General features: G+C 56.9%; 3 protein-coding genes across 5 annotated transcripts in view; 1 reads left to right on the plus strand and 2 right to left on the minus strand.

The window, feature by feature from the left end:
- Window positions 1-14,584, minus strand: part of PPFIA3 (PTPRF interacting protein alpha 3) — a 30,169-nt gene extending 15,585 nt beyond the window's left edge. For both annotated transcript variants that reach the window (XM_007997507.3, XM_007997506.3), the window contains exons 1-13: window positions 14,370-14,584; window positions 7,049-7,303; window positions 6,697-6,798; window positions 6,145-6,309; window positions 5,540-5,614; window positions 4,927-5,001; window positions 4,396-4,617; window positions 2,104-2,250; window positions 1,880-2,014; window positions 1,371-1,454; window positions 1,086-1,217; window positions 550-612; window positions 336-415 (exon numbers count right to left, since the gene is read on the minus strand). In XM_007997507.3, coding sequence (XP_007995698.1) covers window positions 336-415; window positions 550-612; window positions 1,086-1,217; window positions 1,371-1,454; window positions 1,880-2,014; window positions 2,104-2,250; window positions 4,396-4,617; window positions 4,927-5,001; window positions 5,540-5,614; window positions 6,145-6,309; window positions 6,697-6,798; window positions 7,049-7,288 — 1,520 coding nt within the window. In that variant the 5' untranslated portion in view covers window positions 7,289-7,303; window positions 14,370-14,584. The remainder of the gene's footprint in view (window positions 1-335; window positions 416-549; window positions 613-1,085; window positions 1,218-1,370; window positions 1,455-1,879; window positions 2,015-2,103; window positions 2,251-4,395; window positions 4,618-4,926; window positions 5,002-5,539; window positions 5,615-6,144; window positions 6,310-6,696; window positions 6,799-7,048; window positions 7,304-14,369) is intronic.
- Window positions 14,585-14,817: 233 nt separating this feature from the next.
- On the plus strand, window positions 14,818-15,701 carry C6H19orf73 (chromosome 6 C19orf73 homolog). Its single transcript, XM_007997508.3, has one exon. It carries the CDS (start codon window positions 15,069-15,071, stop codon window positions 15,600-15,602), a length of 534 nt encoding a protein of 177 aa, XP_007995699.1. The 5' UTR covers window positions 14,818-15,068; the 3' UTR covers window positions 15,603-15,701.
- LIN7B (lin-7 homolog B, crumbs cell polarity complex component) lies at window positions 15,624-19,768 on the minus strand. 2 transcript variants are annotated; one of them, XM_007997509.3, is made up of 6 exons: window positions 19,656-19,768; window positions 19,134-19,252; window positions 18,770-18,841; window positions 17,629-17,838; window positions 16,065-16,228; window positions 15,624-15,732 (listed from the first exon to the last, which is right to left on the minus strand). In XM_007997509.3, exons 1-6 carry the CDS (start codon window positions 19,690-19,692, stop codon window positions 15,711-15,713), a joined length of 624 nt encoding a protein of 207 aa, XP_007995700.2. In that variant the 5' UTR covers window positions 19,693-19,768; the 3' UTR covers window positions 15,624-15,710. The 2 variants fall into 2 exon arrangements, with proteins under 2 accessions (XP_007995700.2, XP_007995701.2); XM_007997510.3 differs by lacking the exon at window positions 18,770-18,841.

Below are 19,768 nucleotides of genomic sequence, written 5' to 3' on the forward strand. Positions count from 1 at the left end.
AATCCAGCCTGGCCAACAGGGCAAAACCCCGTCTCCACTAAAACTACACAAATTAGCCAGCTGTGGTGGCACATGCCTGTAGTCCCAGCTACTCAGGTGGTTGAGGGACGAGAATCGCTTGAACTCAGGAGGTGGAGGTTGCAGTGAGCCAGAATCGTGCCACTGCGTTCCAGCCTGGGCGACAGAGTAAGACTCTGTCTCAAAAAAAAAAACCAAAAACAAAAAACCCAGAGGGATCAGTAGAAGTCTCGGGAGGATAGGAAGTGGGGATTAGAAGGGAGGAGCTTGGCCAACGGGGCTTCATGGTGGAGGCAGGGCAGGAGGGCTGCTGTCACCTGGAGTAGGAGGATGGTGGCCTCCCCCGCAGCTGGTCGATCTCCATCTGCATCCGCTCCATTTCGGCCAAGAGCTGCTCCTGGGGGCCGGTGTTGGAGGTGTCGGGTTAGAATCTGCTCCACCCAAGAGGCACAGCCCCTGCCAGACTTGCAGACCCTAGCCTCGGCAAACACTGCCCCAACTTCCTCCTCCTGTCCCCTCAGGGCCCCCTACCTTGTTTAGCAGCAGCTCATCCTGAAGCTTCTTCATGTTGGCTATCTCCTCGCTCAGGGAGTTCTGTGGAGACAGAGGTGAAGTGAGGGAGTGGGACCTGAGAGGGGCACGTCCGTGGGGCTGCAGGCAGCTCCCAATGCACACAGACAGGCCTAAGGGGACCCAAGAGGAATGAGATGGACAAATGGTGAGTTTCGGGGGAGCAGGGACAACGATGTTTCTGGGGAGAGAAGCCCCGGGATGCAACACCCTGTGCAATCTCAGAGGGTTCAGGGTTTGGGGGTTCATGGGGTTGGAGGCTTTGGGAAAAGTCAAGGACTTGAGGCATGGGTGCCCCAGAATTCGGCTCTTGGAACGTCTAGAATAGGTGAAAAAGCGGCTCTGAGCAATACAGCAGAGAAGGCTGCCCAACTCAGGATGCAGGGGTTTAGGGAGGCCTCCGATAACAGATCTGAGAGAAAGGCCTGGGGCCTCAGGATTCCAGCAAGAGGTAGTCCCAGATTTCCGTGTCCCGCAGTCCTGGATGGGGGGCGCACCTTCTCCTCCAGCGCCCCCATGCGCTCCTTGAGGTGAAGCTGTAAGCGCTCGTTGGACTCGCTCAGCAGCTTGTCCACCGTCTCGGACAGCCGCTTATTGTGGTCATCATTCATCTTCTCCCGCTGCCGGGCCTGTGCAAAGCAGAGCGGGGCGGGCGTGCTCAAGCCCACCCTGCCCAGACCACCGCCCTTGCTCTAAGCCCCGCCCCCGGGCCCCCAGCCTCCTCATTAAGCTCCGCCCCTGCCTCGAAGCCCCACCCTCTGCGCTGTCTTCCGCCCCCTCACCCGTTGCAGCTCTTGATTCTTCTCTTCCAGCTGGGCCTCCAGCTGCCGAAGCCGCTCCTCGAAATTCCCATGACGTTCCTCAGCCTAGAGGATGGAACTCAGGGCGTGTGACTTACCCTTCCAGGATCAGTCAGGCTCCGAGCCCCACCTCCTCCAAGGTGGAGCGCCAGGCCCCGCCCCCACAGCGCCAGGCTCCTCCCCTGCAGCTATGAGTCAGGCCCCGCCCCTGCGCCTAGTCCACTTTTTCAGGACCTATTCCTTCCTTCTCAGGTTCCAGGCCACCCGTCCTTTCAGTCCAGGCTAGAGAACCCTGCTCCCATCCGTCCCACATGCAAACCTCCAGGCCCTCCTCATTCCAAGTCCTGTCCCTTTCCCAGCCCCTAGGCCCCACACTTTCCCCCAAATCCAGGGTTCTGACCTCGCTCCTACCCCTCCAGATTCGCGACCCTCCCTCTTCTAGGCCCCACTCCTTCCCCCACGCAAGGTCGCGACCCAAGTCCTCCCCGCACCTTGTTGAGCGCCGCCACGCGCTGCGCTAGCTGCGCCTCTATCTCGGGCAAGGTCTCCGCCTTCTGCAGCGTCTGCTGCAGCTTCTGCTTGGCGTCGTCCAACCACTCGGCCAGCTGACGGCTCTTCTCTTCACTCTGGTGGAGGGAGAGGCAGGGGGAGGGGACGGGCTACGTCACCTGGGCCCCGGCGCCGCCCCATCGCCCCTCCCGGGCTGCGCCCCCACCTGCCGATACAGTGACTCCTTGCTAGCTAACTCGTTCTCCAGTTTGTCGTTGGCGTCGTGCAGAGACGTGGCCTCGCGCTGGGCGCTCAGGTAGCGCTTCTCCAGCGTCGTAATCCGTTCCTCCATATCTTCCCGCTGCGCCAGCGCCTGCAGAGGTGGCAAAGGGCCCCGTGGACTGCGAGCCCCTGGGGGAGCGGATGGGGCATCCCCTTGTTTCCTGGTAAACAAAGTGCCCTGACACAGGAGTCAGAATGGTGGTATCACACCTGCTAAGAGCTCCCAGGACTAGCCCATCTTAAGTCCCTGCCACCTGCGAGTTAAAATGGTGGTGCTACACCTCCCATGAGCTTCTAGGCCTCTGCAGGCTCAGATCCTCTAGGTGCAGAGGATCTGAGGCCTGTGGGATGTGAAGTCTCCACTCCAGCCCTTTCCTCAAAACCCAGGGCTTGGATTTTTCACTAATTTCTGGCATAGAGCAGACTTAGAATCAAAGAGCAAGTGTCCTGTGGTCTCGTGGGAAATAAGGATCCCTTCTACCTAGAAGACAACACCTCCCAAGAACTACCACGGTACCAGAGGCTTAGAACCCCAAAAGAGGTGCTCCAAGGTCTCATGGGAGATGGACCCTCTGGTAGCCCACGTGGTGGGGCTACATTTCCCAATAGCCCCCGTGGCTATTCAGGCTTTAAAAAAAATCCCAGATGAAGACTCTCTCTCTCTTTCCTTTTTTTTTTTTTGAGAGAGAGTCTTGATCTGTCACCCAGGCTGGAGTGCAGTGGTGTGATCTCGGCTCACTGCAACCTCCACCTCCTGGGTTCAAGCGATTCTCCTGCCTCCACCCCTCGAGTAGCTGGGATTACAGGCACCTGCTACCACGCCTGGCTAATTTTTGTATTTTCAGTACAGACAGGGATTTCACCATGTTGGCCAGGCTAGTCTTGAACTCCTGACCTCAGGTAATCTGCCTGCCTCGGCCTCCCAAAGTGCTGGGATTACAGGCGTGAGCAACCGCGCCTGGTCTCTTTTTCTTTTTCTATTTTTTTCTTTTTCTTTTTTTGGTGGAGTTGCACTCTAGCACCCTGGCTGGAGTACAGTGGTACGGATCTCAGCTTACTGCAACCTCCACCTCCCAAGCTCAAGTGATTCTTATGCCTCAGCCTTTCTAGTAGCTGGGACTAAAGGCACCCGCCACCACTCCCGGCTATTTTTTTTTTTTTAAAGTAGAGATGGGGTGTCACTATGTTGCTCAGGCTAATCCTAGTGCTCACTCTTCTTTGTCATCCACTGCCTTCAAGAACCCAGGTCCACATTTCCCAGCAGCGCCCTGGGGTCACCGGGATTAGGATAAAGCGGCCTAAGCCAGGAAGGGGTGAAATACCCACAAAAGATGCCATTTAGAGGCTGGGCGCAGTGGCTCACGCCCATAATCCCAGCACTTTGGGAAGCCAAGGCGAGCGGATCACTTGAGGTCAGGGGTTCGAGACCAGCTTGGCCAATATGGTGAAACCCCATTTCTACTAAAGATTAAAAAAAAAAAAAAAAATTAGCCAGGTATGGCAGCACACGTCTGTAGTCCCAGCTACTCGGGAGACTGAGGCAAGAGAATCGCTTGAACCAGGAGGCAGAGGTTGCAGTGAGCCGAGATTGCACCATTGCACTCCAGCCTGGGTGATAGAACAAGACTCCATCTCAAAAAAAAAAAAAAAAAAAAAAAAAAAGGCTGGGTGTGGTGGCTCACACTTGTAATCCCAACACTTTGGGAGGCTGAGGCGGGTGGATCACCTGAGGTTAGGAGTTCAAGACCAGCCTGGGCAACATAGTGAAACCCCGTCTCTACTAAAAATAAAAAATAAATTAGCCAGGCGTGGTGGCGGGCACCTGTAGTTCTAGCTACTTGGGAGCTTGAGGCAGGAGAATCACTTGAACCCGGGAAGCAGAGGTGGCAGTGAGCCAAGATCATGCCACTGCTCTCCAGCCTGGACGACACAGCCAGACTCTGTCTCACAAAAGGAAAAAAAAAAAAAAAATCCATTTAGAGGCACCAGAGAAGGACCCAAAGTTAGGTAACAAAGTAATTACGAGCAGTTATGGAGCGTGTACTCTGTGCCACAGGCTCACCCGCTGATGAGAATCATACATCTCCTTTCACAGGTAAGGAAACTGAATCTCAGAGAGGAGGAGTCACCCAGCCTGTGGACTGAATCGAGGTTCTGCCATTCATGAGCAATGCGCGAGGGAGAGCGCTACGGAAAGGTGAGGGACCAAGGGCAGCCCACCTCCCTGGGGCCTCACCTCCTTGAGGTCGCGCTGCAGCTTGGAGTTGGCTTCCTCCGCCTTGCCCAGCTCGCGGTGCGCAGTGCCCAACTCCTCCTCCAGCTGGCTCATCTGACGGCACAGCACCGCCAGGCGCTCCCGCAGCTGGCACACCTCGGCGCGTTGCCGCTCCAGGGCCTCCTCCAGCTCTGCTGTGCGCCGGTTGGAATCCCCGCCAGGACCCAGGCCATTGGCAAGAGTCTGGAGTGAGGGAAGCAAGGGGCAAGATCTCAGAGTGTCTCCGAAGACACAGAGGAAATCCAAGGAGAAAGTCAATCAGCTGAAAGGAGATCAAAGATCAATATGGACCGTGCTGGTCAGAGTCCACAGGGGTCAGTGAAGGAGGTCACAGAAGTTAGCTAGGTGACCTGAATCAGAGGTCAAAGCTCTGTGACAGTCTTAGAGGTGCATCCATCTTAGGGCCCATGAGGATGATGCCAAACATGACAAACACCATAACAAAGTCAGAATGTTGAATGGCGGTCACAGGGAGGGACTTCCATGTCTCACCTGCCCATCCCCATCCTTGCCCGGCTCTTCCAGCCCTGACCGCCGCCTAGACAGCTGCTCTCGAAGGTTCAGAGTCTGGAAGTGTGAAAGGGGAATCAGAGCGCAGGGGCTCCCTGAACGCCCAGCTCTACTTCTCACTGGCACTGGCCCTCTAAGCAGATAGGCGGCCCCATCTGAGATGCCTCCGGTCGTGCTGCGGCCATGCCTACCCCACGGTCTACCCTTAGGCCCCGTCCCTCCTTATATCCCTCCTTAGCTGCCACCACGGAGGGAGGGCGTCTACCCTTACTCTTCCCCTTAGCCTCCTGGGCAAAGTTTCCGCTTTAGCCCCGCCTTTCCCCGTCCAATCACTTCCTCCTTAGTCCCAGTCTGAGTCCCAGTCCCTGGTTCTACCCTTCATCTCACTCTCACTGGGAGGTTCCCTCCGTAGCACTGCTGTGTGCCCACTTGAGAACCCCACTGGTTTCTCTCCATAGTCCATCCCCATTGGTTGTCCGCCGTAGTCCTGCCCCAATAGATTCTTTCTGGAACCCACCCAACCGGCTCCGCCCCATGTGCAGCCCCTTAGCCCCTCCGCTTGGATTCAACCTCCCCTTCTTGGCCACACCCACACCTCCTGATTGCTCAGTTCCAGCTCCTCCTCGAGCACTGCCACGCGCTCCAGCGCCATCCGCAGCCGCTCCCGGACCTGGGGATGGGGCAGGGCAATAGTCAGCTGGAGACCAGACCCAATTGAGGACAATTGCCCCTGGCCCAGAACACCCCTGGGACGGATCCGATAGGGCAGCCTTGGGGCTCCTGTCTCCATAACGGGTATGCAGCCGCAACCAGCTATCCAGTCTGCCCCACCCACTGGTAGCCCCTATCCTGGTTTATTTTTCTGCTATCAACCAGTCAGGCCCCAGTCTCTGTAGCCTGTCCCAATCAATCACAGTCAACATTCTTCCAACTCAGAACATCCCCAACCAATCACGGCCAGAATCTCTCCCACTCAGAACAGCCCCAACCAATCACGGCCAGAATCTCTCCCACTCAGAACAGCCCCAACCAATCACGGCCAGAATCTCTCCCACTCAGAACAGCCCCAACCAATCACGGCCAGAATCTCTCCCACTCAGAACAGCCCCAACCAATCACGGCCAGAATCTCTCCCACTCAGAACAGCCCCAGTCAACTATGGGTTTCCATTCTCCACCCCTGCTCTTCTAATTCTCATACCTTCTCATCCAGGGCCTTGTGGTGCTCGAAGAGAGACTTTAGAGCCTTGAGTACTTCTACCTCCGAGGAGACCCCACCCGGGGACTGGGCCTGGCGCTTCACCACGGTCATGCGCAGTGACCTCTCGTGCCTGGACACCAGGCACTCCAGGTGTTCCAGGAGGAGCTACAGACACACGGCATGGGGTCAAGGAAAAGAGGCAAGGGAAAAGGGGCAGAGTTGAGAAAAAGGGTGACAGGTAGGGCGGACACATGGAGGAAAAGATGGAGCCAAATAAAGGAGCACGGAGAGAGACAGGTCAGGAAAAGAGAGAAGGTCGGGGTCAAGGAAGGGGTGGTACAGAAGAGAGAAAAGAAAAATTATAGAGATAGGGAGGAAGGAGTGGGACCAGAGTGGGAGACCAGCCAGGAAGTGGGAGCAGGGAAGAGGAGAAGGCAGAAAGGCGAGATGGGGGAAAAAAATAGGTCAGGCTGCAACACTGCGAGGCCCCGCCCCCCACTTCAACACCACGAGGCCCCGCCCCACTTAGGCCCCGCCCTCAACACTCCTCACCCGCGTGTTGTTCCGTTCCGCCTTCAGCTCTGCAATCTCTTCCTCCCTCTCCAGCAGCTGCTCCCGACATAAGTTCAGCTCCTTTGTCAGAGCTGCAAACTCCTGTCCAGACATTGGCAGGATCCGAACATTCAGCTCAATCCTTTCCCTATCTCCTTCATTCCCTGGGACTGGAAGTTTGAAGGTCCCGCCCTCCCTGCTAAGTCCCGCTCTCCCTTGCCACTCAGGCCCCGCCCATTAATAGCAAGCCTCGCCCAGACTCCTCCCTTCCAGGCGCCAAGCCCGGCCCCTTCCGGACTGCCTTCTTCCCCGAGGCCCCGCCCCTCAGGCCCCGCCCCTGCCCCGCCCAGACCTGGGGCAGCGCGATGCTGAGCTGACGCTGCAGCGAGTCCTTCTCGTGGCCAAGCTCGCGCAACCGCAGCTGCGCTGTAGCCAGCCCGTCCTGTGCCTCGCGCAGCGTCTCCAGCAGGCGCTCGCGCTCCGTGAGCATCGTGACCATGAGGCGCTCCAGCTCCCCGCCCGCCTCGTCCGGGCCCAGCGCCGAGCCCCGCCGGCCATCCTCGCTGATGGTGGGCATCACCTCGCACATCATGGCGGCGGTGCGGGCCTGCGGGGCGGGGAGGGGCAAGGAATAGACCGGCCTTGTCGAGGCACAACAGAGAAACTGAGGCACGGCCACTCGGATACCATGTAGGAGAAACAGTTGGGGCAAACCAAGCACTGCACAGAAGAAACTGAGGCCCAGGCACTCTCATCATGACACAAGGAAACAGGCACCGTCACCCTGTCACTCCACCAGGGAAACCAAAGATTGGCCGCGAGGTGCTGCCAGAGGAAACTGAGGCCTATTCTTTTTTCTTTTCCTTTCCTTTTTTTTTTTTTTGTTGTTGTTGTTGTTGAACTGGAGTGCGGTGATGCGATCTCGGCTCACTGCAACCTCCACCTCCCGGGTCCCGGTTCAAGCAATTCTCCCTCAGCCTCCCCAGTAGCCAAGTAGCTGGGATTACAGGAACACGCCACCATGCCCAGCTAATTTTTGTATTTTTAGGAGAGACAGGGTTTCACCATGTTGGCCAGGCTGGTTTTGAACTCCTGACCTCGTGATCTGCCCGCCTTGGCCTCCCAAAGTGCTGGGATAACAGGCGTAAGCCACCGTACCTGACCTTTCTTTTTTTTTTTTTTTTTTTTTTTTTTCTGGTAGAGACAAGGTCTCAGGCTGGTCTCAAACTCCTGGACTCAAGGGATCCTCCTGCCTCGGCATCCCAAAGTATGCCATCATGCCTGTGCCATTGCTGTTAGGAAAACAGTCCTGGCTACCTGGGTGAGAGGATTTGGGAAAACTGAGGTCAGACTCCATCAGACATTGGCAGTAAACCTAAGCCTAGCCCACTCAAAGGTACCAAAGCTGGGTGACCCTGGCATCGTGTGAGTGAATGTGGAGAAAATCAGCTTCTATCTAGTCTGGCTCTACTAAGTATCCCCCTCAACCCACTGCACGGGTAGGAAAACTGAGGCCCAGACCAGAACCATGCCTTAAGAATGCCAAAGGGCCAGGGACCCAGGATTAGGTCACTAGGATGTGGTTACCTGTATAATGTCACAGAGTTGGTCTCACCTACTAGCCAGCCCAACTCCGCCTACTTCAATTTCCTTCAGGCCCCTCCTCCCCCAGGCCCCTGGGTGCACAGCTCCTCCGCCAGGACCCAGGAGTTCTGGGATGCTTCCCCCAACTCCAGCCCCAGCCCTCTTGGGGCTATACCCAAGGGCGGGGGACAAGGAAGGGGCGGGGTTTCTGGGACAGGAAGGCAGGACTTAGGTGCCTGCTAGGGACACGGCGGAGATGAAGCCAGGCCCACTGAACCGCTCCCTCCACACACATCAGGTCCGACGGGTCCAGCTGGCCCGGCTGAAAGCAGGAGGGACTTTCACTCAGTTCCTTCTTTTCCTTCTCCCCCTGCGGGCAGCGCATAACCGGTTCTGACCGTGGATAATTCCCAGCCCCGCCCAGTATGCGGACTATGTCCAAAGCATGGGACTGGGGCCTTGGACTCCTGTGAGGAGAGGAGGGCCCTGGGCCCTGGGAGAGGAGGCAGCTGAGTTCCTGTCTCCTTGGATGTTTGAAGTGGTGCATCTGAGAATCTAGGCAGGCGAATCCCACACTCAGAGGAAAGATTCAGGAAAACGATTCTAAGAGGGCAAGCCAGCCGTAGGCCAAAAACCAACATGTTCTTTTTTTTTTTTTTTTTTTTTGAGACTGAGTCTCACTCTATCGCCCAGGCTGGAGTCCACTGGCGCGATCTCGGCTCACTGCAACCTCCACCTCCCGGGTTCAAGCAATTCTCCTGCCTCAGCTTCCCGAGTAACTGGGACTACAGGCTCGTGCTGCCACGCTCGGCTAATTATTATTATTATTATTATTTTTAGTAGAGACGGGGTTTCACCGTGTTAGCCAGGATGGGCTAAATCTCCTGACCTCGTGATCCCGCCTGCCTCGGCCTCCCAAAGTGCTGGGATTAAAGGCATGAGCCACCTCGCGCAGCCCCAATATGGTATCTAAAACCAGCAACCCACTCAGACGATGCAACACAGATGTTTTAGGGAGGCTGTTCCAGAGCCTTAAATTCACCGAGAAGGAAATAAAAAACACAGCAAGGCTGGACATAGAACCTAGAAAGTTACTACACACAGTACAGGGTGGGGAATAGACATACGCTTCCACGCTTTCATTGGCTTGGAGTAAGAACTGCCCATAGGACTAAGCAGAGTAATCTGGAACTACGTTCTGAAGCCTATAATCTAGAACCAGCCAAGAGCAACCCAATAACTTAGTGTCCAGGTCACCCCGGAACCGCACATACATAATGATACCATGAATATACCTTATGCAATACATAGCAAACATAGGCAGCAGATAAAATCTAGAACTCAGAACCTGCTAGGGATGAAGGTATAACACAGAATACAGCAGGGGGCCGGGCGCAGTGGCTCACGGCTGTAATCCCAGCACTTTGGGAGGCCGAGGTGGGAGATCGCTTGAGCCCAGGGGTTCGAGACCAGCCTTGGAAACATGGTGAAACCCCATTTGTACAAAAAAAAAAAAATACAAAAATTAACCAGTCTTATAACCCAGTCTCAAAATAAATAAATAAATGGATTTTTTAAATTTAATTACATTTTTTAAAAATAATATAGCAGCAGGAGTCACATCCTTGGTTTTGTCATGTGTCTAAGAGTTTGCTTGGAGCTTAGAAGTGTCTATGGGGTGGGGAGGGGGAGGGATCAAAAGGATGCATGTTGAGAATTGAGCATTTCCTGGAATAAAGACTGAGCTGGCAAAGAGGGGGGTTGTTCTGGAAATAAGGACATTTCTAGGCTGAAGGCTCCAGAATAAGAGAGAGCCTAGAACAAGCTTAGAATGCCAAAGTGGCAGATGGAGGATAAAACCCACGATCCACCAGGGGACAAGTTCTAAACTAAGGCTGCACTGGGGAAAAAATGACAGAAAATGAATGGGCCTAGAACCTAGAACCGGGGGAAGGAAAACATGTAGAACATTTCATTGGGAATCTTTTACATTTAAGTATATGAGGCCGGGTGCGGTGGTTCACTCCTGTAATCCCAGCATTTTGGGAGGCTGAGCTGGGTGGATCATTTGAGGTCAGGATTTTGAGACCAGCCTGGCCAACATGGTGAAACCCCGTCTCTACTAAAAACACAAATATTAGCCAGGCGTGCTGGCCAACATGGTGAAACCCCGTCTCTACTAAAAACACAAATATTAGCCAGGCGTGCACCACCACGTGGTGGTACACACCTGTAATCCCAGCTACTCAGGGGGCTGAGGCAGGAGAACTTGCTTGAACCTGGGAGGCGGAGGTTGCAGTGAGCTGAGATTGCGCCACTGCACTCCAGCCTGGGCGACAAAGTGAGACTCAGTCTCAAAAAAAAAAAAAAACAAAACAGTTAATTTAGGGCCAGGCACAGTGGCTCATGCTTGTAATTCCAGCACTTTGGAAGGCCAAGGTGGGAGGACGGCTTCACTAGAGATGAGCCTCAGTAACATGAGACCCAATGTCTAAACAACAATAACAGGCCAGGCACGGTGGTTCACGCCTGTAATCCTAGCACTTTGGGAAGCAGGAGAGGGATCACTTGAGGTCAGGAGTTTGAGACCAGCCTGGCCAACATAGTGAAACCCTATCTCTACTAAAAATACAAAAATAACTAGCCAGGCGTGGTGGCATGTGCCTGTAGTCCCAGCTACTTGGGAGGCTGAGGCAGGAGAATTGCTTGAAACATGAGGCAGAGGTTGCAGTGAGCTGAGATCACACCACTGCACTCCAGCCTGGGTCACAGAGCAAGACATCATTTCAAAAATAAAATAAAAACTAAACAACAGGCCGGGCACAGTGGCTTACGCCTGTAATCCTAGCACTTTGGGAGGCTGAGGCCGGTGGATCATGAGATAAGGAGATCGAGACCATCCTCACTAACACGGTGAAACTCCGCCTCTACTAAAAATATGAAAAATTAGCCGGGTGTGGTGGCGGGTGCCTGTAGTCCCAGCTACTCGGGAGGCTGAGGCAGGAGAATGGTGTGAGCCTGGGAGGCGGAGCTTTCAGTGAGCTGAGATGGAGCCACTGCACTCTAGCCTGGGCCTCAGAGCGAGACTCCGTCTCAAAAAAAAAAAAAAAAAAAAAAAAAGCTAAACAACAACAAAAAAGAATGTGCAATTAGATAGAACTTAGAACCTAAAACAGGGAAACAGGGAAGGGCATTCTAGAATCAATAGCACGAATTAGGAAGCCTAGAGCACATACTTGGAACACACACATTTTAGAAGTTAGATTGTCCCTGGGAAGAGAATGGAATCTAGAACGATGTGGCTGAAACTGGGAACACACTTGAAATGAACATTTAGCAAAGAAGGAAGGACTGGTTGCTAAAACTTTGGAACATGTCTCAGGATACGGTGGGATCAGAATCTGGCTCAGGGGTCTTATCGAAACATTTGAAAAAACAAAGGCTGGGCACAGTGGCTCATGCCTATAATCCCAGCACTTCGGGAGGCCGAGGCGGGCGATCACCTGAGGTTGGGAGTTTGAGACCAGTCTGACCAACATGGAGAAACCCCGTCTCTACTAAAAATACAAAAATTTAGCCGGGCTTGGTGGCAGGCCCCTGTAATCCCAGCTACTCAGGAGGCTGAGGCAGGAGAATCACTTGAACCCGGGAGGTGGAGGTTGTGGTGAGTCAAGATTGTGCCATTGCACTCCAGCCTGGGCGACAAGAACAAAACTCCATCTCAAAAAAAAGAACAGGAAAATACATGCCTAGAATTTGGCATCTGGCCTAGAACTCAGACCATGCCTGGAATGAAAATGGAACACAGAACAGACATCAACCAGGAGTGTTCTTGTGTTTAGAAGGAATCTAGAACATGGAGCAAAGCAAGAGCACATGTGCGACAAGAAATGTGACCAGGCTGGGTGCAGTGGCCATGCCTGTAATCCCAGCACTTTGGGGAGCCGAGGGAGAAGGATCGCTTGAGCCTAGGAGTTTCAGACCAGTCTGGGCAACATGGTGAAACCCCCATCTTTACCAAAAAAAAAAAAAAAAAAAAAGAGACGGAGTTTCACTCTTGTTGCTCAGGCTGGAGTGCAATGACTCGATCTCAGCTCACTGCAACCTCCACCTCCCGGGTTCAAGTGACTCTCCTGCCTCAGCCTCCTGAGTAGCTAGGATTACAGGCATGTGCCACCATGCCTGGCTAATTTTGTATTTTTGGTAGAGACAGGGTTTCTCTATGTTGTCCAGGCTGGTCTCAAAATCCTGACCTCAGATGATCCGCCCACTTCAGCCTCCTGAAGTGCTGGGATTACCGGCATGAGCCTCCACACCTGGCCAAAAAGAAATTTTTTTTTAATTAGCCAGGCCTGGTGGTTGGTGCATGCCTGCGGTCCCAGCTACTCAGGAGGCTAAGGTGGGAGGATCACCTGAGCCCAGCAGGTGGAGGCTGCAGTGAGCTGTGATTGTGCCACTGCACTCCAGCCTGGGCAACAGAGACCTTGTCTCAAAAAAAAAGAAAAAAGAAAAAAGAAAAAAGAAAAGAAAGGAAGAAATGTGTATGGCAGCAGGTAACTTCTATGAGCCCAGGTCACAGAATATATCTGGAGGAAGTGATGTGTGTTCGGCTTCTTGGCCTAGGAGAGTATACTTGGAGAATGGGAACTCATCTGAGCCTCAGGGGGCAATGGAGTACTAGAAACATCTCAAGAAGCTGCGTCTTAGGGGAGAGAGTTCTGAAGCCCACCACTTGGGGTGACATGAGGATGAGACAGGGGTTTATTAAGGCCACGGGAGATGTGAAGTCGATGGGGCAGAGTGATGAGGCTGTGAAGACTTGGTTCCTAAAAGTGAGAGCTGAAGAACCAGGTAACTGCTGGGGAGGGCAGTGGACAGAGCTGGGAGCCTAGACTCCTGAATCCATGTGGAGGTAAATGATGGGGGATTGGAAGCTGAGAGCCTGAGGTCTTGTTTGGAGAGAGGGTTGAGGCAGACAGCCTCGCTAAAAGCTGGTGGGCAGTACAGAAGCTGGGGTCTGAACTCCTGGGACCCTGAGGGTATACAAGACCCAGGACATTTAGGTCCCCAAGCGGGGAGTGTGAACAGAAGTCAGAGAACTGCATTAAGAATAACATTCCGGGTCCCCCAAAGGAAGCGAGTCATGGCGCCCGAGTCCCTCAGGGAGCAGATGCTGGGTGCCAGGAGGTTGAGTCTGTGTGTCTGCAGGGCACAGGGGCTGTTGAACGGGGTTCTAAGCAGAGCAAACGCTGGGGAACAGGATTCCTAGGTTCTGACGGGGTGAGGGCTACCACCTGGGGCCAGCACAGGTGTAGGTACGGACAGGTGGGAGCTGCATGCCCGGGTGCCATGGTCCCCACGGCGACCAGAACAGAAAAATTCAGAAGCCCTGGCTCCTCAGGGAGCAGCTGGAGTCCCAGGAACCTGGGGTGCCGAGGACCGGGCCACGAGCCTGTCCGGCGGAACCCTGAGGCCGGGGCGCCCGGGTCGGGGAGGGCCCGGGTATTCCCGGGTCAAAGGCGCGGCGGGGGAGATCCCCGCGCCGCCTGCGCCCCCTCCCTGGTGGCGGCGGCGGGCGGTGGGGGGAGGCGAGGCTGCCGAGCGTGCTGACCATGGACAGCTCCAGAGCGGGCCTGTGTCCAGGGCGGCCGCCGAGCCTGCCTGGACCGAGGCAAGCGGCCGGCTGTGCAAGCCCGAGGCTGGCGACGGGAGACTGGGTGCGCGAAGCGGGGACTATGCGGACGCGCCTGGGGAGTCTGGCACCGCCGCGGCGGGTGTCTGGAGCTCCCAGGACAGGGTCAGGAAGGGGGATCTAGGCTCGAGAGGGGTCCCGGGGCCAGACCGGGAAATCCAAGCTCCTGGGCCCTGGAGGAGGCGCGAGGCGGCGGTGCGCCCGGGATTCTAGGGTTCGGTCGCGGACTCTGGGCGCCGGGAGGGGCACGCCTGAGTCCCCGGGGTTGGGCTGTGAAATCTGGGCTCGGGGGTCCCCTGGGATGAGGAAGGGAATCCGGGATCTCGGGGAGGCGGGGGAGGCTCGCCAAGGGGTCCCCGGGGTGGGCGCTGCCAGGAGGGCCGGGCCGGGATCTTACCTGCCTGGTCCGCGGCGGCTGCGGGCGGAGCTGGGCTGCAGGAGGGACGTGGGGTGGAGTGGAGGGGCCGGGCGGGGCCCCTGGCAGCGGCCGGGGCCCGGCTCTGTCGCTTCGGAGCCCTGGAGCCCTGTCTCCGACGCTCGCGCGGGCTCCGCGTCTCTGGCTCCGGCTCGGGCGCTGGGGACCCCCCTCCCCCTCACGGTCTCACTGCCTTCTACCCCCAAAATAGCCCCCTGCCCCTGTCACTGATCAGCCTCCCCCTGCGAGGCCGCAGCCGCCAGATCCAGGGGTGCCCACCAGCGCCCCCCAAATCCCACCTTCCCCCCAAAAAAATTCCTTCTCCCTCCCCCTCCCCGCCACGGCTCCCGGGCGGTCGTGGCCCCTTTAACAGGAGACTGACAGACGGCGACGAGCGGCCAATGGGAGGCAGCGTCGGCGCCGGCCGGCGACTAGACCCCGCCTCCACACCGGCCGGGAGGGGTCGCGCGGGCGGAGAGCGAGAGGCGGGGCATAAGGCGCGTCGACCAATAGGCGCGCGGCGTGCGGCGGCTGGGGCGGGGGGCGGAGCCCGGCAGGGGGATGATGTCACCTGGAGCGAGTAGCGCGCGGCGTGGAACGCGAGTCGCGACCTCGGCTCCCGGCTGTGGCGCGCCTTAGCCCTCGCGCCGCACGGGACACGAGGGCTGGGCGGGCAGCGGAATGGGGCTAAAGGTTGGATTTCAAGGCGGGGGCAGCTTCCGGAAAGACGCGCTCTGGTTGGAAGGTGGAGTGAGCGCCCGGTGGGCGAGGGCACCTCATTCTGCACCCCTGCGCCCGCCTCGGGAACTGCACGCGGCACCCCCACCCGCGACTCCCACGCAGACGGTAGTGCGGCCTGCAGGGTTCCCCCGGCGGACGAGGCTAATGGTTCGCTCCGCCCCGCCCACACAGAGGCCGCCCACTGGCTCCGGCTGCGTTTCAGGACTCTGGAGGAAGGGACTTGGCCTTCGCCCTCAGACGCTCTTAAGGGTAGGCGGCGTTGTCCTCAGTTCTGCCCCTGCACTCAGACCCAGACTGGGTCCCGGCCTCTGCCCTCGGACTAGTCCCTTGGAAGCCGGCCTATCTCCGCCTTCAGACCTAGGGAGAGGTCTCAACCTCTGTCCTCAGACTCTGAAAAGGGCTTCTCAAGGGCTTGGCCTGACCTCAGCTCCTCGCATTCCCTCCATATCTCAAGACACCAACCCAGGGATGTAGGACAGACACACAGACACTCAGTGAGGGCAAAAGACCTTTAAATAAAGTGCCAGGGACAATAAATACTGTACAGGGAGAGAATGCGTGTGAGCGTCCAGATCTGTGGTTTCAGCCTCGAGACTCCAAGGACCTGCAAGGAGGGTAGAGAAGGGACCCGGGATCAGGGGGGCTCCGGGTCATGAGAGAGGCGGGACTGGGGTTGCAGAGTCAAGGGCCCGGGGAAGTGGGCTGAGGGATCCCAGTCACAGTAGGTTCCATATCTTGGGATGGAAGGAAGCTAAGGGGTTCCCAGGGGATTTGGCCAGATTAGCCTGGGGTGAGAGCCTGGGCCAGGGGTCAAGAGTCAGCATCCCAGAGGAGGGGCCAGGGCCGGAAGGTCCAGAAAGCATTGGCTTGGTTTGGGAGCCTGGGGTTAAAGGGAGCCAGTGGAGGTCCCAGGGATGTGGTGACCTAGGGACTCACGAGTAGCTTTGATGCTGCTGGCGCCGGCGGGCAGAGCGCATCTTCTCGAACCGGGCCTCCATCTCCTCCAGCACTCGTGGCGTGTAACGGACGACCAGCTTCACCGAGCCCTGGGCCGCCTTCAGCAGCTCCACCGCCTTCTCATGCTGCTCACCCTCAACGCTCTGCGGGGCCCAACACAGACAGCTGGGCCTGGGGCCCGCTGCCCTCGCCCAGCCCCCACTGGGAGATGGGACCCACTGCCGGTGAGCCTGGTGCCAGCCCTGAGATGCCAACACCTCATGTCCTCCTCGTGGGAGAGTCATTAACTCCTGGTTCAGTGTCCTCCTCCAAAACCTCCCAGGTTTCCCATGTCAGGGACGGCCCCATGTTCCCTCAGTCCCTGGTCAAACATCTAGACCCATCTTTGTGGCTTCCCTGCCCACAGCCCACTAATGCCCGCCTGTCTTGACTCTCTCTTCTTTGTCCCCACAGCCCTGGGCCAGCTCAGGCCTTGTCCCCTTTCCTCTGGACTCTTAGCCCAGCCTCGTCCCTGGCCTTCTGGCTTGTAGTCTCTCCCCTCAGTTCATCTCCCATATGGTCCCAGAGGGGTCCTTCTGTACCTGCAAGCTGAGCTTATCCCTGGCTCACCCCTCCCATAGCTCTCCAGCGTGCATGGGACAAAGTCCCAGCTTCTCAGGCTGGCACTCAGGTCCTGTATGACTGACGCCAGCTGCCTCTCCAGTTATGCCTCCCTCAACTCTAACCACAGTGATTTCTTTCTTTTTTTTTTTTTTTTTTTTTTTTTGAGAGGGAGTCTCACTCTGTCACCCTTGCTGGAATGCAGTGGCACTATCTCGGCTCACTGCAACCTCTGCCTCCCAGGTTCAAGCGATTCCCCTGCCTCAGCCTCCCAAGTAGCTGGGATTATAGATGTCTGCCACCACGCCCGGCTGATTTTTTGTACTTTTAGTAGAGACAGGGTTTTACGATGTTGGCCAGGCTGGTCTTGAACTGCTGACCTCAAGTGATCCACCTACCTCGGCCTCCCAAATTGCTGGGATTACAGGTGTGAGCCACCACACCCGGCCTAACCACAGTGATTTTAATTACCTGCATGCCCCAGATCTCAATCAGAACTAAGCCCTTTCTTTTCAGCTCAGAGGTATGCCAAGTCATTATCCTTATCTACAGTACCCTCAGCAGGAACACCCTTTACCTTGTTTGCCTGGAGAACTCCTACTCATCCTTCAACACCCAACCCAAATGTTCCTTACTCTGCAAAACTTTCCTGTATCTATGTTGGCCTGGTGCCACATCTGGGCTGTCACAGTACTTTGCAGTTCCTCATTATTATGTCTCTGGCTTAGGACTATTTCAGCCAAGGCCTACTGCCGTCCCCAGAGAGGGAAGGTTGAGTGTAGGAGCTGAGACCAACATCTCTCAGGGTCTGTAACATTGGCCAGCACAGGGCTAGCCATAGAGGCAGAGCTCAGTCAGTGTGTGTTGAGTGAATGTCAAAAGCAGGGGCTATGCTACCTTAGACAGACTGTGTCCCGCAGTCCTGCCTCAGCCCTCCACTCACCACACCGTTCACCGACAACAGCTGGTCCCCACGCTTGAGGCCTCCATGGCGGTCAGCCACACCCCCCGGGATGACCCGGGAGATGTAGATGGGCGAGTTCTGCTCTTTGCCACCCATGATGTTGAAGCCCAGGCCCTCATCCGTCTTGGGTAGCTCCACTACCCTGGGATGTGCGTGGCCCTCGCTGGCTGTGAAGGCAGCCACTGTGGCCTGGGAGAGAGAAAGCGACTGAAGATGAGGGCCCCTGCCAGGTGGGCAAGAAGGCTGGGGTGGGGGATCTGAACCGAGGACAGCGATTTAGCCCGGGTTACTATCCCCAAACATGGCACACGTGCCATGGCACAATGCAGGATCCCCCTGTAATGACTGTGCGTCCCTTTCTGTTCACTTGCAAGAGAAAGTGTCCATTTGGTGTGTGTCTTGAATACCCCATACTTGCCAATCTTTTCTTTTTTTTTTTTTTTTGAGATGAAGTCTCGCTCTGTTGCCCAGGCTGGAGTGCAGTGGCATGATCTTGGCTCACTGCAACCTCGGCCTCCTGAGTTCAAGCGATTCTCCTGTCTCAGCCTCCCGCCGAGTAGCTGGGATTACAGGCACCCGCCACCACGATCAGCTTTTTTTTTTTTTTTTTTGTATTTCTATAGAGACGGGGTTTCACCATGTTGGCCAGGCTGGTCTCGAACTCCTGACCTCAAGTGACCTCAAGTGAGCCACCTGCCTCGGCCTCCCAAAGTGTTGGGATTATAGGCGTGAGTCACCGTGCCTGGCCGCAATCTTACTTTTAAACAGAGGAAAGCCAGGCTTGGAGGGAGATCCGAGCCTCTGGGCAGCAGCAAGAGGTAGCATCTCACTACTGTGCAGTGAGAGATCAGAGCGCCATGACTTCCCTGGCTTGCACTGTACAGATGTTGAAGGTTATCTTCTAGCCAGTCATGCCACACTGGTTTCCATTTGCAGTTGCTAAAGACGCCTTCGTATGACATTTAAGTTAAAAATGTGCGATTATTTAATAATGGTAAGAGTGGCACATAGATTTAGCAAAAATCATGAGGGAGGAAACAGAAATGACTGGCATGAAGGAGATACTGAGCTCGACCAGGCAGTTAAATAGACACCAGGAGCAATGAGGTGCGGGGCCCACCTTGGCTGTGGCATGGGCTCGGATTTCGGCGCTGCCAGTGATGTCCAGCGTGTCATAAAGCTGCTCATACACCTGGGTGAGGAGGCAGCGGCATCAGGGAGCTGCCAGTTCCTCCAGCCCTAGACGCAGGAGTCCGGGCCCCTAGACCCTCTCCCGCTGCCACGCAAGGATCCGCCCCGCCCCCGCAACCGAAGCCCGAGGAAACTACAACTCCCGAAGAACCACTGAGCTGAAGCGTGGGCACCCCAAGGCTGGCCGCCTCGGGAGCTGCCGGGAGGCGTAGTCCCCGGGCTCGGGACGAGCAGGAGGAGGAGGAAGAGGACGGCGGCCACCAGCTCGCGCCCTTGCGCCGCGCGCCGCTCACCTCTCGAATAGCGGAGCAGAAGCGGCTCTGCAGGACTCGCTGGAGGGCCTGCAGCTTCTGCGGAGGCAGCTCTCCGCTGCGCTGGAGCCGCTCGAGGAGCTCAACCGCCCGGGACACGTCTGCGGGGCGGGGGCGGGGCGCAGAGACCCCGAGAGGCATAGAAGCAAGGAGAGCGGCGGAGTGAGGCCGAGCGCACAGTCCGGGGAGGACCGCGGAAGCCCAGTCGGACACCCCGCAGAGTCCAGAGTGACGCAGGAGAGACCGCCACCAGCCGGGCGCCCTGCAGCCCCAGGACCCCTCCACAGGTCGGGGTGTAAGGCGGGCGCCCCCCGCCCTGGCCTGGGCTCAAGGAGCCTCCCACACCCCGCGACCGCCCGGCCCCGGCGCCCGCCCCGCCCACCCCGCCGACCCCGCCGGGTCCGCTGGCCCACCCGCACTGGCCTGGCCTGGGAAGGGCGGGGACCGGGGGCTGGGTATGCAGGCCGCGGCCCGGGTGGGCAGGGCCCCCTGGCGCGCGCTTACCCCGCTCCAGCCCCAGCGGCTCCACCAGCGCAGCCATGTCGGCGCCACAGCTGCCAGCCGCCCGCCTGCCCCGGCGCGGGCGAGGAGGGCGGGGCTGCGCGAGGCCACGCCCC

Source organism: Chlorocebus sabaeus, chromosome 6 (assembly GCF_047675955.1).
Source record: "Chlorocebus sabaeus isolate Y175 chromosome 6, mChlSab1.0.hap1, whole genome shotgun sequence".
NCBI classification, from domain to species: domain Eukaryota; kingdom Metazoa; phylum Chordata; class Mammalia; order Primates; family Cercopithecidae; genus Chlorocebus; species Chlorocebus sabaeus.